We start from the raw sequence: 18,660 nt of genomic DNA, 5'->3' as shown, positions 1-18,660 counted from the left end.
AACTCGCTTGCTCACCATTTAGTCTTGTTCTGCTGGTCCTTGGAAGGCTTCCCTCCTTGTAGCTGGAACATCATCGGTCGTCTTTGATATCTCTTCATCTGCAGCGAAGTACCATTCCTGCCTTGCAAATTGCACCCACCACTAATTGGAAGATGACTTCAAAACTAACACTCCCTATTATGCTTTATCCCGTATATTGGAGATAAGCCCTAAGTCATAGTTAGCAGAACCACCTTGGGTTATTTGGAGAGGATACTCAATTAAGAATCCTTCCAACTTTACTGAAAATGTTCTCTGAAGTTTCATTTCTATCTAGATTAATACTACCTATTGACTTAGACTGGTTCAAACCGGTCTTGTAGCCGAGCTGTACGTACTTCCTGATGAGAGTGGCTATACACCCCTCATTCGGAATTTCTAAGTACCACGTCGTGGTAATGAAGTAAAATACTAACGTAGAATCAAACGAAGAAGATCAAGTAGAATGCAGCCGAGTCCAGTAGTAGAGATCAAGAAGAGATCCAGGTAGAAGAGATGCAAGAGATCAGATCAAGCCAAGAGCTCCAGCACGCCCTTTTATAACCTACTCTGGCGCTAATTACAGGTCGCTACACGTGGTCCAATCAGATGACATGTCTCTCCCCACTCCAGATATTAGAGTTGACGGGTCTTAACTCTGATATTAACTGTTCTTCTATTCGTCCTTTCACTCAGTATCCATGGCAACATGACGCTCCTTTGAAATATAGGCGTTGATCAGTTCGAATAATTCTGGTCGAAATACGGTAGCTTACGTTAGGACGCGTGAACACGTGCTCGCATTTCTCAGAACTTGGTGTCTAAATTGGTCCTTCCAACTTCCTCGGTGATGTGGCAAGATAAAGGAAATCTACTGCAAGTTAATTTTAACCGACTGTCGCAAGAATCTAAGTGAATATGAGGATATTCAGCCCTCGTTTACAGGTCGTAGTTACAAAGTAATGAAATGATAGTGAGCAAATGATTAAACATGAATTATAATACAATTACATACCAAAATAAATATCATGACGTTAAATTCCTGAATTAATTACACATAATAAAATTAACATAATTACACTGTAACGTCTGGAACGTTACAATATGAAAACAGAATGCTGATATTTTTAATGGTTTAGGAGTTATTTCCGTGTAACATGAATAACCCTGTGTAAAGGGTTTAAGTTTCCCTCAAATAAGCAGCAGATGCAAACATTTCGAGGTAAATTACATAATGTACGTCAAAAATTAGAAACGTGAAAACAAGGTCATCTCCGTACTTTGGAGGGGTGGAGTGGTTAGCTGTACGCGCGGCCGCCTTTGCCCCCAGGAATTAACCTGGTACTCATTTCTGATATAGGCTGAGTGAACCTCAGCGCCATATGCACCTCCGGAAGTGGAAATCTCGTTTCATAAATATTACGACTTCCTGACAGGGATTCGAACCCACATCGTTCCGAGCGAACCGAACACGCCTTTACCGCCTCGGCTAGGCAGCCAATTAAAAAGGTAGGCCCCTTTAAAAAATCGTAAGTTAACTCCATAAATATAATTAATTAGATATGAATTTACAATTTTCAAATGAATATCGTGTTTGCCCATACTCAAAAACTTACGCAGTACCCCATATTCATTAGGAAAGTTCATACTCCAAATCTCCAAATACTGTGAAGCTGGAACAGTGCAATTTCATACCGAACCACTCGAGCTAAATCGCCAAAACGAAATTAAAAGAGGTTTAAATCATAAGAGGATTAAACTATAATGTTATTCGACCGGAAACACGACAAGAAAAGCTCATCATGAAGACATCGTTACGTGACAAGATGAGACCAAGCCCACTGATAACATTGGAGGTTATGGTAATGACGTATAAAAAAGGAAAGCAACAAATATTCGAGCTTTACAACCCAATAGAATCTGAACTCTAACGTATTTCGAATATCACATTAGCTAAACCTTTAAATAATTAATAGCAAATACAATTTTAATTAAGGTAATAATCAAAAATCAATGATAGGGTTCGCTTCAGAAGGATGACAGAAAGCTATCTCAGTCTTATGGTGGAGACAGAAGACGGACAGGCTCTTTAGCAGAGGAGCGGAAGAAAGCGCTCATCGACGGGCTAAAGAGACACTGGCAGGACGTCAAAGCCGGTAGACGAACAAGACACAGACACTGAGTATGAGATTGGTTGCTAACACGCAGTCCACAGAGACTCGAGATACTGGCAGGATGTCAAAGCCGGTAGACGAACAAGACACAGACACTGAGTATGAGATTGGTTGCTAACACGCAGTCCACAGAGACTCGAGATACTGGCAGGATGTCAAAGCCGGTAGAGGAACAAGACACAGACACTAAGTATGAGATTGGTTGCTAACACGCAGTCCACAGAGACTCGAGATACTGGCAGGACGTCAAAGTCGGCAGACGAACAAGACAGAGACACTGAGTATGAGATTGGTTGCTAACACGCAGTCCACAGCGGCTGTAGAGATACTGGCAGGATGTCAAAGCCGGTAGACGAACAAGACACAGACACTGAGTATGAGATTGGTTGCTAACACGCAGTCCACAGAGACTCGAGATACTGGCAGGATGTCAAAGCCGGTAGACGAACAAGACACAGACACTGAGTATGAGATTGGTTGCTAACACGCAGTCCACAGAGACTCGAGATACTGGCAGGATGTCAAAGCCGGTAGAGGAACAAGACACAGACACTGAGTATGAGATTGGTTGCTAACACGCAGTCCACAGAGGCTGTAGAGATACTGGCAGGACGTCAAAGCCGGCAGACGAACAAGACACTGAGTATGAGATTGGTTGCTAACACACAGTCCACAGCGGCTGTAGAGATACTGGCAGGATGTCAAAGCCGGTAGACGAACAAGACACAGACACTGAGTATTAGATTGGTTGCTAACACGCAGTCCACAGAGGCTGTAGAGATACTGGCATGACGTCAAAGCCGGCAGACGAACAAGACACTGAGTATGAGATTGGTTGCTAACACACAGTCCACAGAGACTCGAGATACTGGCAGGATGTCAAAGCCGGTAGACGAACAAGACACAGACACTGAGTATGAGATTGGTTGCTAACACGCAGTCCACAGAGGCTGTAGAGATACTGGCAGGACGTCAAAGCCGGCAGACGAACAAGACACTGAGTATGAGATTGGTTGCTAACACACAGTCCACAGCGGCTGTAGAGATACTGGCAGGATGTCAAAGCCGGTAGACGAACAAGACACAGACACTGAGTATTAGATTGGTTGCTAACACGCAGTCGACAGAGGCTGTAGAGATACTGGCATGACGTCAAAGCCGGCAGACGAACAAGACACTGAGTATGAGATTGGTTGCTAACACGCAGTCCACAGAGACTCGAGATACTGGCAGGATGTCAAAGCCGGTAGACGAACAAGACACAGACACTGAGTATTAGATTGGTTGCTAACACGCAGTCCACAGAGGCTGTAGAGATACTGGCATGACGTCAAAGCCGGCAGACGAACAAGACACTGAGTATGAGATTGGTTGCTAACACGCAGTCCACAGAGACTCGAGATACTGGCAGGATGTCAAAGCCGGCAGACGAACAAGACACAGACACTGAGTATGAGATTGGTTGCTAACACGCAGTCCACAGAGACTCGAGATACTGGCAGGATGTCAAAGCCGGTAGACGAACAAGACACAGACACTGAGTATGAGATTGGTTGCTAACACGCAGTCCACAGAGACTCGAGATACTGGCAGGATGTCAAAGCCGGTAGAGGAACAAGACACAGACACTGAGTATGAGATTGGTTGCTAACACGCAGTCCACAGAGACTCGAGATACTGGCAGGATGTCAAAGCCGGTAGAGGAACAAGACACAGACACTGAGTATGAGATTGGTTGCTAACACGCAGTCCACAGAGGCTGTAGAGATACTGGCAGGACGTCAAAGCCGGTAGACGAACAAGACACTGAGTATGAGATTGGTTGCTAACACGCAGTCCACAGAGACTCGAGATACTGGCAGGATGTCAAAGCCGGCAGACGAACAAGACACTGAGTATGAGATTGGTTGCTAACACACAGTCCACAGCGGCTGTAGAGATACTGGCAGGATGTCAAAGCCGGTAGACGAACAAGACACTGAGTATGAGATTGGTTACTAACACGCAGTCCACAGAGGCTCAGTTGGAAAACAAGAATGAAAGGTACAATTTAATTTAAAATCCGAGCGCACCGCTCGAAGGAAGAAGAAGGTAAACACACGAACTTAATGAAAAATTAAAACCTCCGCCTCACATTAGAGATTGAAATAGAAGGAAACGGAAATTAATTAAACAGAGAATCATTAAACACCTGAAAAAGTTTCAGATCAACTGCACGTGATTTGAAAAGGTAATACATTTCGGTGCAATTACACTGGTGAAGAAGTGTGTGACAACTTTGTAAATACACAGTATTCGAACACACGCGTAGCGTACATGTAGTTAATATATCACAAGTGAAACACTCACATAGAAGGTTCCGGAATATATGACAAGTAGAATCCTTACAATAGTTCGTAGCGTTTTTTACTGCATAACAGGAAGAAAAACAACTCCGTATGCGGCGGTGAAGCTAATGTCGAGAAGAATGGTTGTGTTTTCACGGGCATTATGAAGAGCTGCTCTGTTCCATTTACGACAATCGACTGACAGTTATTGCAAGTGAGTCGCTCCCAGCATGCAGTTCCACGTATGAATTACGTATTCCTCTGAGCGTTTATAACTCCTCCTAGGACGTCATATATGTTCAATATGACAGGTATACAAAATATTGTTGAATTAAGGGACTGATTAAACCATGCAACAAAAATCTCTCCAAATTGTTGCGTTCCTCTGCTACATCCTGCATTCCTTAGTGATTGAATCAGCAACTTGTTTCTGATTAGGTTGATGTTTCCGTTGATTTCTTTTAGTAATGACACAGACACGTGTGAGGGCGCATGTAATAATGAAAATGTTACTTTTCTTGCAAGCATTGCTCAAAGTGAATCGAGCGGAACAGGTGGGAGCTTCGCACTACTTCAGTTCACTTTCACGGATTGTAGACCATCCAAGCTGCAATGGCAGAACCAGACTGTGGTACGCGTACAAATACCGACGTGCATTACAGGAGTTATGAGGGATGAAGTGCTCACATCACTTTGTTGCTGCATTTCTTGTTATTTTTAAAATTTCACGTTCCTTTCAAACAACAGCTGGGGCGTTATTTTTGTAATACATAGAGTTAACGGTGAACTATTTGCCGTAAAGTGGCCTTATCGTCCGCGAACGGCGCTAGCGACAGCTGCTCACCCCGGAGAAGCGCGTGGTCAGCGCGACGAATTCTCTCGGCTGTTATTCTTGACCAAGGCCGCCATCTCACCGTCACGTGTAGTGAAAGTTATTGGGTTCGATCCCCGCGCTCATTCCCCGCTGAAGGTGCTCAGCCGCTTGTCGGACGTTATTGATTTCCTGCAGGACACCTCGGTGTCTCAAAAAACCTATAAGTTAGTGCGACCTGAAACTAGTAACCTTATTGATATTCGCGTTGACCTCAAACCAGGCCTCAGATCTGACCGGGAATCAAACACGAGACCTCCGAATATTAGATACATATAATAAGAGACCCCAGTGTACTTAAACCGTTGTTGTTAACGATCCGTTACAGTTGTAATAAGTGCTAGCCTGTCGGTGTATTGTAGGCGGACAATAAATACTTACCTCAGGTGAGCCACTTCACTTCAGTATAAAAGCAATGTTTTCGATTTCTGAGTCGATGTTCTTCAAGAAATCCTGAATTTCTCTGTGTCTTGTCGGGGAAGGTGGCTGTATCCGCTGCGTGTCATAAGAGGCGACTAAAAGGGTCCCAGGTGCTCTTAACTTGAGAGCGTGGGTTGGCGATCGACGGGACCCTTACCTGAGTCCGGGCATTGCTTCCAAGTACTTGAGACAGGCTCCTCACATTCATCTATCCTATCCGACCTCACTTGGTCAACTCTTGTTCTTTTTAGACCCCGATGTTATGAGGTCACCAGGCCTAGGGTGCCTTTCATTTTCACGTCCTTCTTGTCATCATTTAGCCAAAACCTTCATTTATGACTGTCATATCTCTTCCATTTTTTACCCTGATTGATGTTAATAGAGGATGGTTGCGCAGTTTTACTTCCTTTCAAAACAATCACCACCACCATCACCTTACAAACTAATGAAATTCTTAACTCTAAAGGCAACTTTCAAGACATTAATTGACATTTCCATTGATTTGGGACAGAGTGTTTTGGTGTAGTAAGAAGTGTTCCTCACCTTAGCTGCTTGAACTAAGCATTCTCGCTGGAGTCCACCAGTTGTTAGTTCAAAGCGTCATTGTGGTGCAGAACGAAAACAGCTAACATCAATTCTAACTGAGGAGTGTCGCAACTCTTATAAGAGTTCGAATAATGCTCCGTACTGTCGCTCTCTAGTGAGGACATTTCTAACAAACTCGCCGTCTACAAATATTTTAAATTTCTTTGTAACAATTTCCGCTGTTACATTACTCGCAATTCAAATTGAATGCAGATGTTCTCAAAACACGATGGTTACTTAAGTGCTTTGCTAAACTTGCCCCGGAACTTGTCATATGAAGAAATATTGTATTGTATTTGTTGAACATGACAGGCGTTCAGCCCAAATACATGTTCACAATGAAAACAACTTACAAGAAGAGGAAAAAGAAAGAAACAAGAGACTCCTTGGGCATGCCATGAGGATACTCGGGAAACCTGGCACTCCTACGAAGGATCACCACAGCAGTCATCCTCAGTTCCTACATGCCACGTCCATCGCCCCCGCTGGATATTAAAAAAAGTAAAAAAAAAAAAAATAAACTACCGACCTACTTCTACTGCTGTCCGGCCATGCTATCATCCCTGGTGAGAAAAAGGCCAGCCTCCCTTTGATGACACAACCGGCCCTATTCGTGGATCCCGAAAGAAGCCCCCAACAACCCCTACCAGATCACAGCGCAGTATTCTCACCATTCCATTCGCGGCCGATCTTGTGAGGCTGAAACTGCTCTCCTCCTGTACGCAGACTCTCTCCTCCTCGTACAGCATATATATCTCTCTTTTACTTGTATGGGGTAGGCCCGTCCTACCCCATCCTCTTATGGGTATGTCCTGCCCTCCCTTACCTGCTACTCCTTACTAACTCTTACTGTACATAAATCGTGAATAAACTGCACCTGTCCAAATATAAAGGTATAATAATAATAATAATAATAATAATAATAATAATAATAATAATAATAATAATAATAATAAACTAAAAATCTATATACTAATTGGATACCATAACTAAATATGAATTAACTACCTTAAATAAGACTAATCTAACCCTTCTCCTTCCTTACATTCTAGATATATCAGATACAAGCGAGCGACACTCCTCACGTGCACTCAGCTGCTTGCGCCACATTCGTTGTTTACTGACCTACTCCGGCTGAATTCCAGAACACACATAGTCAGCAATTACATACCATCCTGCCATATCACAAACAAAAAGCCTCAACAGTTGCAAAATACCACATCATTTGCCCAACTCCACTATGTACCCATCACCAGTACTCCACTTACCATTAAATTTACCATACAAACTCCATCGACTGAATATCATCAACTATTAAGCAGGCTTCCCATAAACGCACATCGCCGTTCCAAACACATACCCCCGTAACCCATTCACGTGCCTCCATCACACTTATCTCCAGTAATTTCATCATACCACATCCTGTACACCTACCATATCCACCCTATAACTCCTTCTCTTTCATCTTTCTCTTACAGGACTCTTTTACCGCACAACTCTCCCCCGTCTTCCCACTGCTTGATAATCGACCTTAAAATAGTCTGCTCATCCCCTTTTCCTATTAGTTTCCGACGTTTGGCACTCAATAAACTGTTGTTGTTGTTTGAGCCATCAGTCCATATACTGGTTTGATGCAGCCTTCCATGCCACCCTATCCTGTGCTAAGCTTTTCGTTTCTTCGTAACTATTGCATCCTACATCTGCTCTAATCTGCTTGTCATATTCATATCTTGGTCTACCCCTACCGTTCTTACCACCTACATTTCCTTCAAAAACCAACTGAACGAGTCCTGGGTGTCTTAAGATGTGTCCTATCATTCTATCTCTTATTCTCGTCATATTTAGCCAAATCGATCTCTTCTCACCAATTCGATTCAGTATCTCTTCATTCGTGATTCGATCTATCCATTTCACCTTCAGCATTCTTCTGTAACACCACATTTCAAAAGCTTCTATTCCCTTTCTTTCTGAGCCAGTTATCGTCCATGTTTCACATCCATATTATGCCACGCTCCACACGAAAGTCTTCAAAAACATCCTTCTAATTCCTATATCAATGTTTGAAGTGAGCAAATTTCTTTTCAAAGAAAGCACTTCCTTGCTTGTGCTAGTCTGCATTTTATGTCCTCCTTACTTCTGCCATCGATAGTTATTTTACTCCCCAAGTAACAGTATTCACCTACCTTCGTTCGACTGCACTCCATTACTTTTGTTTTGGACTTATTTATTTTCATCTTGTACTCCTTACCCAAGACTTCGTCCATACCATTCAGCAGCTTCTCGAGATCCTCTGCAGTCTCAGATAAAATAACGATATCATCGACAAATCTCAAGGTTTTGATTTCTTCTCCTTGGTTTGTGATTCCCTTTCCAAATTCCTCTTTGATTTCCTTTACTGCCTGGTCTATGTAAACATTGAAAAGGAGGGGGACAAACTGCAGCCTTGCCTCACTCCTTTCTGGATTGCTGCTTCTTTTTCAAAGCCCTCGATTCTTATCACTGCAGACTGATTTTTATATAGATTGTAGATAATCCTTCGTTCTCGGTATCTGATCCCAATCACCTTCAGAATCTTAAATAGCTTGGTCCAATCAACGTTATCGAATGCCTCTTCTGGATCTACGAATGCCATGTACGTGGGCTTGTCCTCCTTGATTCGATCCTCTAAGATCAGACGTAAAGTCAGGATTGCTTCACGTGTGCCTACATTTCTTTTGAAGCCAAATTCATCATCTCCCAACTCAGCTTCAAATTGTTTTTCCATTCTTCTGTAAATAATACGTGTTAAAATTTTGCAGGCATGTGATACTAGACTAATGGTGCGGTAGTTTTCGCACCTGTCAGCACTGGCTTTCTTGGGAATAGGTATAACAACATTCTGCCGGAAATCGGATGGGACTTCTCCTGTCTCGTACATCTTACACACTAAAAGGAATGACCTTGCCATGCTGCTTTCTCCTAAGGCAGTCAGTAATTCAGAGGGAATGTAATCAATTTCAGGTGCCTTGTTCCTATGTAGGTCACTCACAGCTCTGTCGAACTCTGACCTCAAAATTGGGTCTCCCATTTCATCAGCCTCTTCTTGTTCCAGAACCAAATTATCTACATCCTTACCTTGAAACAACTGTTGGATGTGTTCCTGCCATCTTTCTGCTTTGCCTTCTTTCCCTAGAAGTGGCTTTCCATCTGAGCTCTTAATATTCATACACCTAGATTTCCTTTCTCCAAAGGTTTCCTTGAGTTTCCTGTATGCAGCATCTACCTTTCCCAGGACCATACAGCCTTCGACATCCTTGCACTTCTCCTTCAGCCATTCTTCTTTAGCTACCTTGTACTTTCTATCCACTTGATTCTTTAATTGCCTGTATTCTTTTCTGCCCTCTTCATTTCCAGCATTCTTGCATTTTCGTCGTTCATCAATCAGGTCTAGTATCTCCTGAGTTATTAACTGATTCTTAGTTGATCTTTTCTTCCTTTTTAACATTTCTTTAACAGCCCTACTGACTTCTTTTTTCATGACTATCCATTCTTCCTCTATTGTGTTTCTTTCAGTCTTTTCATTTAGTCCTTTTGCAACATGTTCCTTGAAACAATCCCTCACACTCTTTTCTTTCAACTTGTCTAGATCCCATCATTTGCACTATTTCCTTTCTTCAATTTCTTCAACTTCAGGTGGCATTTCATGACCAACAAGTTGTGGTGAGTCCACGTCTGCTCCTGGGATAGTTTTGCAATCCAACACCTGCTTTCTGAATGTCTGCTGAATCATAATGAAGTATATTTGATACCTTCCAGTGTCTCCAGGTTTCGTCCACGTATACAGCCGTCGTTTGTATGTTTTGAACCAAGTATTGGCAAGAACTAAATTATGATCAGTGCAGAATTCAACCAGCCGATTTCCTGTTTCGTTTCTTTGTCTCAATCCGAATTCTCCTACTGCATTGCCTTCTCTTCCTTGGCCTACCACTGCATTCCAGTGTCCCATCACAATTATATTCTCGTCACCTTTTACATATTGTATTAAATCGTCTATCTCTTCATATATTCCTTCGATTTCCTCATCATCCGCTGAACTAGTAGGCATATAGACCTGCACTATTGTGGTGGGCATTGGTTTGGTGTCTATCTTGACGACAATGATTCTTTCACTATGCTGGTCGTAGTAGACTACCCGCTGCCCTACTTATTCATTATTAAACCAACTCCTGCATTCCCCCTGTTTGATTTTGTGTTGATAATTCGGTAGTCGTCTGACCAAAAACCCTGTTCATCCTGCCAACGAACTTCACTTATACCAACTACATCTAACTTAAGTCTATCCATCTCTCTTTTCAGATTCTCTACCTACCACAACGATTAAAACTTCTAACATTCCACGCTCCGACTCGCAGAATGTCAGTATCCATCTTCCTGATGATCGCCCCCTCTCGTGTAGTCCCCACCCGGAGATCCGAATGGGGGACTAGTTTTCCTCCGGAATATTTTACCCAGGAGGAAGCCATCATCAGTACATCATTCATACAGAGAGAGCTGCATGTCCTCAGGAGTTAGTTACAGCTGTAGTTTCCCATTGCTTTCAGCCGTGTAGCAGTATCTACACAGCTAAGCCATGTTGAGTATTATTACAAGGCCATATCAGTCAATCATCTAGACTGCCGCCCTTGCAACTTCCGAGAGGCTGCTACCCCCTTTTCGATGAACCATTCCTTAGTCTGGTCTCTCAACACATACCCATCCGATATGGTTGCACCTGCGGCTCGGCTATCTGCTTCATTGGGACACGCAAGCCTCCCCACCGCGGCAAGGTCATATGGTGCGCAGGGTAGGCTCAATAAACTATTTCTTATATGACTTGATTTTTCACAATCACCTAATATTTGAAAATTGTCGTTCACTGCCCCACATAATATACAAACTGCCTTGTCTCTCCCTTTTAACCAACCCTTATTCTTATGTAGTCCCATCAGCCACGAAACCAACCCTCCCGTACTTAACCTTATCAACGTATCTAATATTTATCCCCGTTACCCCCAGTACACTATTAAAAACATTGAGCGAACTTCTTAGTCTACTTCCTTCTAATAATTTCTGCCTATGCATATCTCTAATCCTCCTCGAAAGCATCTTCAGCCCTCTGGCTTCTGTCTTCGTCCAGACCTCTCCTCACATGTACCCTAATCCTATCATCTCCAAATATCCTTTAATTTTAAGGGGATACGGAGCTGCCTATCTTACCAATGTTAAATTTGTTTAATTCACGTTCCTTTTTCTCAGGATCTAATATAGTTATGAAAATGAAATTTATGTCACATTTTATTCAAACCTTATTCAATATACTGACTGAGCGTTTTTGTAATTGGACGTAAGGGCACTCAGATACATATTTTTTAAACAGTCAATGAATAGAATAATTTTTCCTTTAAAACAGCCAAATCTCAAACCGTTTTTATAAAAATCATGAAATCCCTCCGTTAAACTGTTAAGCAATACGAGACAACTTAATGATGAAAATTACACAGCTCTGTGATAAATAGTCACTTAGAAAAACGAACATACATTTGAAAAAATTGGAAACTGAGAAAACTGCAGTTAAAGCTTTCCACACGTATGATTTTCTCATTGTTAGCGCAAGTTTAAATAAAAATTGTGGCAACTTTTAACTGTTAAACTATAATGAATTATACATCATTTTAAAGAGCAGACTACAGAGATTCAGAAAATAAAAAAAATATAAAATGATGTTTTGACCATTTTAACCGTTCCGTATCCCCTTAACTAGCCAGCATCCCTTATACACACTCTTCAGTTGTTCATACGCGGCTTCTAGCACCCTCCCGCCTTCTTGTCTTTTCAAAATCATCCAGTATTTCACTATATTTTTACACACTCAGTTTCAAAATCTTCCCCACATAGTAATTCCACCCCCATATTTCAGCCCCATACATTACCCTACCAAAAACCACCGATCTTAAAACTAACCTTAAGGTTTTATAACTGATACCCGAAAATTTAGCCAGCAAGATTTTGACTGAGGCTAAGGGGGCCATACCTTTGCTTCTCGCTTGCCCTATTTGATCGTCCCAAGTCTGTTTTCTGTTAATAATGACTCCTAAATATTCCATCTTACTTGTTCCAACCTTTCTCCCTGCTCGACCCATTCCCCCTCCTCCTTCATTCCTTTGTGTACATGGGCTACTAGCAATTTCGATTTATTCCCGTTAATTTTCAAGGCCCACTTCTCTGCGAAATGCGACACTACATTTAAGCTCCTCTGCAAACATCTTGAAGTTAATCATCAATATAACATTATCAGCAAATATCAATCCCGGTATTGCCAACCCATTATTCACTGGTACGTCACAATTGTTTCCCCCATGTCCATCCAGAATATCGTTAATAAATAAAATAAAACAATATGGCGATAAATTACACCATTGCTTTAAACCAACCTTAGACTCTAGTGGTCTGATCAACCTATCGTCACCGAAATTTACGCAGCACCTAACCACCTTATGTATCGCCTCCACTGCCCTTCAAATCTTTTCCGACACCCCAACCTACCCAATTTCTCTAATAGACCCCCTCTATTCACCTTATCGAACGCCTTTTCAAAGTCAATTACCGCTACGCTACATACACCTTACATCTTGACAAGCTCATATACTTCTCTAAAACCGTCTTCACTATCATTATATTGTCCATTGTTCTTTTCTTTTTTCCTAAATTCCCCTTGGTAATCTGACAATACTTCGTTTCTTTCGGTCCATTCACTTAACCTGTTCGCTAACACCCCTGTATAAATGTGTACTTCAAGAATCTAACAGAGATATTACCCTATGAATGTTCATACTGTTTTACTACCATTCCCCTTATATATTGGACATACAATTCCTGTCTCCCACTCCCTAGGGTACTTCCCCTCATCAAAAATATTATTGAATAGTTTAACTATGCCCTCTATCATGTCCCATTTTGCTGATTGATATGAAGAACTATATTTGGAGATGTCATTCAGTTTAACACTGCGTTCAAATCATTTGAAACCACTTCATTACACATTAAACACACTGTTTTTATTCTAGTATTAGTAAATGAACGAAAATTATTCACTTGACTTGATCTGCCTTCTTTTCCCATTAAACGTAGAATTCATAATCACCACTTATTATTAACAAATCGATATGAACGAACACTATTCGCACAGTTTCAAAAACTAGTCTCTCATTGTGACATTACGATTGAAATATGATCTTTATTTAGAACTGTTCTGTGAGGAAGAGAAAACTTGACTCAGATATTGATAATTTCACTTTTATGTTGATGAAGTGTGCGGTGAATCATTTCCCCTTCTGCGCAACCTGTTGACCTGCTAAGAGGATGGTTCCGTCAAGTCCCTTGTAAACACAACAGATAGTGAAATGAACGGTTCATTACGCAATTTTATATAGAATTTTATTCTTAAAATTCCTCAATCATGTTTCATGTCATGCCACCGATATCTGGAATTAATTAAAGGTGACGCTGAACTAGGCCACCATGACAGTAAGTTAATATAACAATTCTAATTTTCTTGGATTCCAGGCGTATTTTAATTCATCCAACCGTCAAATTTGAAGTCAATTTCAATGGGGCGTACATTGTGGCATTATATGATTCTCCTTCTCCTTCTGTACAAAACATGGTAACAAGAAGTTGCTTAAATATCTTGAAGGGTATCGTATCATATTAATTTTATGCGTGTGAATTAGCGTAGGAATTAGCCTCCTGCTGAATAATATTTTAACAGTAATTGAATAAGAGCATAGTATCATTTACATGAGACCACTATAATCATATCATTTATATAATATTGTTAATATTATTAATTATTATGTCACATCAGAATTGGCATAAGATCCGAGTGTCGCATAATCCTTGCTCCTGACGTGTTTCACGTCCAACATTCGCAGTTCCCTGGTGTTTTGGGGTGGCATAATATGGGGCCACTCCTAGTCAAGCCTGTATGATACAGGGACGACATCTTCCGATCTATAGAGACACCGTATCGCCAGCAGTTTGGAGGAGAAATAGCCTTAATGGAAATAATGCGTGCTTCCATCGTGGGTTTCCCAGTAAGGACTTCATTTTGGATTGGATATCGCACGATTAGAGTGGACGCCGTGTCGGCCGGACGTGATCCCTCCGAATATCAAATGAAATAGTTTCTGATCATTATTATATTATTACTTATTATTAATATTATTATTTTCCAAACGCATTCCCATTACAAATATTAAAATTGTACCTAAATGAAATCAATGTACTTATTTTCATCCACTGCATATTGAAATTGTGCGTTTGAGTGTAACGTAAAATTGTGTCCACTCTCATAATTTTTGGGGGTTCGTGTACTTTTCAGCTCGTTTCACATTGCTCTGCTCTTGGAGCAGAAAATCTGTAGCTCAGTTATGTTCTTTCTTTGCCGAGGTTTCCGTGTTATATGTTAGTAACCGGGAATGATACACTTCTCCTGGGCACTGCTACTTAAACTCTGACTTCTTGAAAGCTGAGCTTCAAGCTACATTATTATGTTTTCTAAAATATAAAACATTAATCCGAGTGCTCGCATTCAGCAAAGAATGGAGACGTCACAGTGCAATGAGTGGCTTATAACTAGGCATCATAAGTAAGGCTCTTACTGGAAACACTAAATGAACAGGCTAAAGAAATAATTATCCAAATATCGGCATGTTTTTCCTAAGATGAGAAATAGATGTAACTGATAGGTATGAATTTTGGACTTATACAAGAGTATGCGTTGTAATTTTGTTTTGTTGTAATACGATTTGCATAATTAAACATGTAAATTAGAGTATGGAATGCACACATATTTATTTTTATTTATTTATTTGTGGCGAAGTTAGGGCTCTTGGCCCTCTCTTACACTTAACCACATATAGGATACGTCTGGTGTAATCTGTCATGGTAATAGTCTGCATAAAATGAGTAGAGCATAGAGGATAACAATCTATAATTGTTGTGTAGTGCTACTGCAGTTGATACATCTTATCTTTTCCAGAGCCCAGAGCCCATTGGAATCGTCTAATAACATCCTATCAACATCTGATACCCAAACATGTCCACAAGAAATCTGCCAGGTAATCGACGATGCGAAACCCTTGAAGTGCTCTACATGTAAAAAGACTTTTTTTGGAAGCGATCAACTCAAGGCACACAAGTTACAGCATTCATTTATACGGCCATATTCCTGTAGTATTTGTAGCAAGTCGTTTACACAGCGGACTATTTTAAAAAGGCATATGATCATTCATTCAGCAGACAGACCGCATTCTTGTACTATCTGTATGCGGAGTTTTACTCGCTATGATTACTTGAAGAGTCACCTCCTCGTTCACGCTAAGGAGAAACCACTATCCTGTGATACATGTGGGAAGACTTTCCTTCGGTTATCTCATTTAAGATCTCATACACTTCGTCATTCCGGGGAGAAGCCATTCCAATGTGCTACATGTGGGAAGACGTTCTTTTGTAGCTCTAGCCTGAAACGACATATAAAAAAGAAATCGCATGCATCATTGTCGACGTGAGTTTCTATTCTCAAACATTCAAAACCTAGCCTAAAATTTTCGAGATAGTTTCGTCTGGATTTCGTGAGTAACTGGTCTGTTAGCAAAGAAGTTTCGAGAATTCGAAGCCGGAGACAGACCGATTTTTTAGGCCCTTCTCGTTTCAGGCTAGGACTGCCTCAAGGAAATATTTCTATCTTTTCCAGATTGTGCACGATGTTTACAAAATACTTCCTCAGCAGCAGGACTGTGCGGGAAAGGTGTCAATGCTCAGTTCCATCTGTCTGTTTATCCGTTTCTGTTAGGAAACTAAGACTTTGCCATTATCATGAACACTTGTTTCAATCATAGAACATGCAGTAAAAGAAATAAACTTACACAGTGTTCCTCATTTTGCTGAAGAAAGCAAATGAATGATTTGTATGCAAAGTGTTGTGACTGTAAAATATATATTTTATCATCATATATGATTTCCTTCATTACTCCGATTTCATCGCAGACACATCTTCCTCTTACCCCTGGATCCATCACTTTCAGCATACATCCACCTCACGGTACATCACAATGGTGTGGGATATCTGTGGGATATCTGTCTTGAAGCTCCACTCCTGGAGTAAACTAACATTTTTGTTGAAGGGCCCATAGATCGTTTGAAAACCTTTGAAATAGTTCTCTTACTGTAATTTATTGGCGTTGAAATTTGTTCTGCCAGAACATTTAATTAAGGTAGAGTCAAACATTTGCTCTCAGTAATGTTCCATGCCAATATTTTGTTTCATATTTGTGTGTTGACATAGTCGGCCTTGGGAATAACCAGATATCTTCTTGTACCGTATGTTTCATGAAAATCACATTTTTCTGTTAACAGATACAAGTACATGAGTAATGGTAGCAAATATGTACCATTTTGTTATTGAATGTACTTTCTGTGTTCTGTTATAAATATTTTTCTCTCATTCACAGTAGACACCAGTCTTGTTTAGGAAGACATCGTGGGCTTACAAGAAAAAGGTGTTAAGTCCAAAATCATGGAACTGAGATAAACGAAGTTTAAATGATTGTTAAAAATAGGGTTTTCAATTGGAACACTTATTTTTATTCACTAATACATGTATAGTACCCGTGCGCGAAACTCTTCTTGAGCCCTAGTTCCCATTCAGCACTGTGGAGCTCAGGGCTCAAGAAGAGTTTCGCGGATTATACTAGGCTTTATTTTGCTGTAATTACAACTTTCATCACGCTCTATACCTTAGTAGAGCTTAACTGAGAAATTTACCCCTTTCTAAAACTCTGTTGCAAAAATAAATTTGTACTGTCTGAAAAATATCTTGAACACTGATGTATTTCACTTCATCTGTCATCCTCAGACCATGCTCCACTTTGTCAGCTGTTGACAGCCACGTAGCTCTTCAGGGATGGTACCTTCACAACTAATAGACAATGTATGTCTATAAACTTTTGCAATTGTTTGGGGCAAAGAGGTGGTCTTCCCTTCCATGGACCCTAATTGAGTGTTACTGATCGTTTCTCATACTTGTACTGTAGAATCCGTGCATTCTCCGTTGTATACTTCCAGCCAGTTGACAACATCACCATTGCTATCTTTGGACGTATTCTTCTTTAGCTGGTTTGTCATTAGGTGAAGGTCAAAGAAATCAGAATACTTCCATTCCCTTACTTTGTAAGAATAGCTTTTCTTATATCGCTTTCCTTATTTTGATGCCTGTTGGATAGAGCAATTTGAAACATTGCCAGCATGTCCTGCATACTGCTCACAGGCATAAATTTTTTAGGATTTTCTGGCACCATGCATTGAGGCTACTTCCATGAGCGACTGAGCACTTTACAAGAAATTTTCTTTCCATCACTTAAAGGCGTGTACTTCGTATCATGTACAAAAGTAGAACTGCAATATATTTGCTCCTGTTTCGACTCCCTCAGGCCGAACAAGGGAACCACAGTAATGCGATCTGGGACAAAAGGCAGGTAACAAACAAAAAAGTTCCAATTTCTGAACTCTCACGTTCCACGCAAAGCAATACGCAGAATTAGGTGCAACAGACTTGCACTCGGTGAAAATGTACGGATATATTTTCCTGCTGTAGTACAGTTGGCTCACATTAGAAGAATGTATCTACAAAAGAGATTTTAAATTAATTATGCCGAAGTAAAAGCAGGGTCTGTTTATGAGAAAGTCATGTCACACATTTGCATTGTCAAACAAGAAGGCAAATCACTGCCATTTTGATAGTACATACTTAAAACTATGCTGTCAGTAAAGGACTTAATTCATTCTGCCTGTACAGAATATACTTAGCAATAAATATTAAAGCAAAAACTATTAAATGCACATGATGCTCTTTTTGCAGACAGAATTTTGTGTGCAATGGATTTGGATATTCATTGCTAAGGAAATTCGGACTTAGTTCCTTTTCCCTGTATGTGGCGGACTTAACACCATGAATATCTTATACCGCTCGTTGTAAGCCAACGATGCACCATAATATTTGATAGTTGTAAGTTTCATCTTATAAATTGTAAATGGTTGTATTTAAGCAGACTTTCCAGAGCCGTTGAAATCCATAGTCATCGATGTGGGATGATGTTTGAAGAGGGATACTTTTTTCAATTAACCAGTGTCTTTATATGCAAGATGTTCTACAAATGGGAATTTTAGGTTCATTTGTGTATTCTAAATA

At 40.6% G+C, this 18,660-nt stretch overlaps 1 protein-coding gene across 1 annotated transcript in view; it reads left to right on the top strand.

Annotated features, from left to right (window-relative positions):
* The window catches only part of LOC136885719 (zinc finger and BTB domain-containing protein 14), a 192,686-nt gene extending 176,333 nt beyond the window's left edge, over positions 1-16,353 (top strand). Inside the window, exon 7 of the mRNA XM_067158448.2 lies at positions 15,454-16,353. Within this exon, the coding sequence (XP_067014549.1) occupies positions 15,454-15,982 (529 nt within the window). The 3' untranslated portion in view covers positions 15,983-16,353. The remainder of the gene's footprint in view (positions 1-15,453) is intronic.
* Positions 16,354-18,660: the final 2,307 nt, after the last annotated feature.

The sequence above is a fragment of the Anabrus simplex genome, chromosome 14 (genome assembly GCF_040414725.1).
Source record: "Anabrus simplex isolate iqAnaSimp1 chromosome 14, ASM4041472v1, whole genome shotgun sequence".
NCBI classification, from domain to species: domain Eukaryota; kingdom Metazoa; phylum Arthropoda; class Insecta; order Orthoptera; family Tettigoniidae; genus Anabrus; species Anabrus simplex.
The sequence above is the reverse complement of the archived record's forward strand: the minus strand, read 5'-3'. Positions and strand labels throughout refer to the sequence as shown.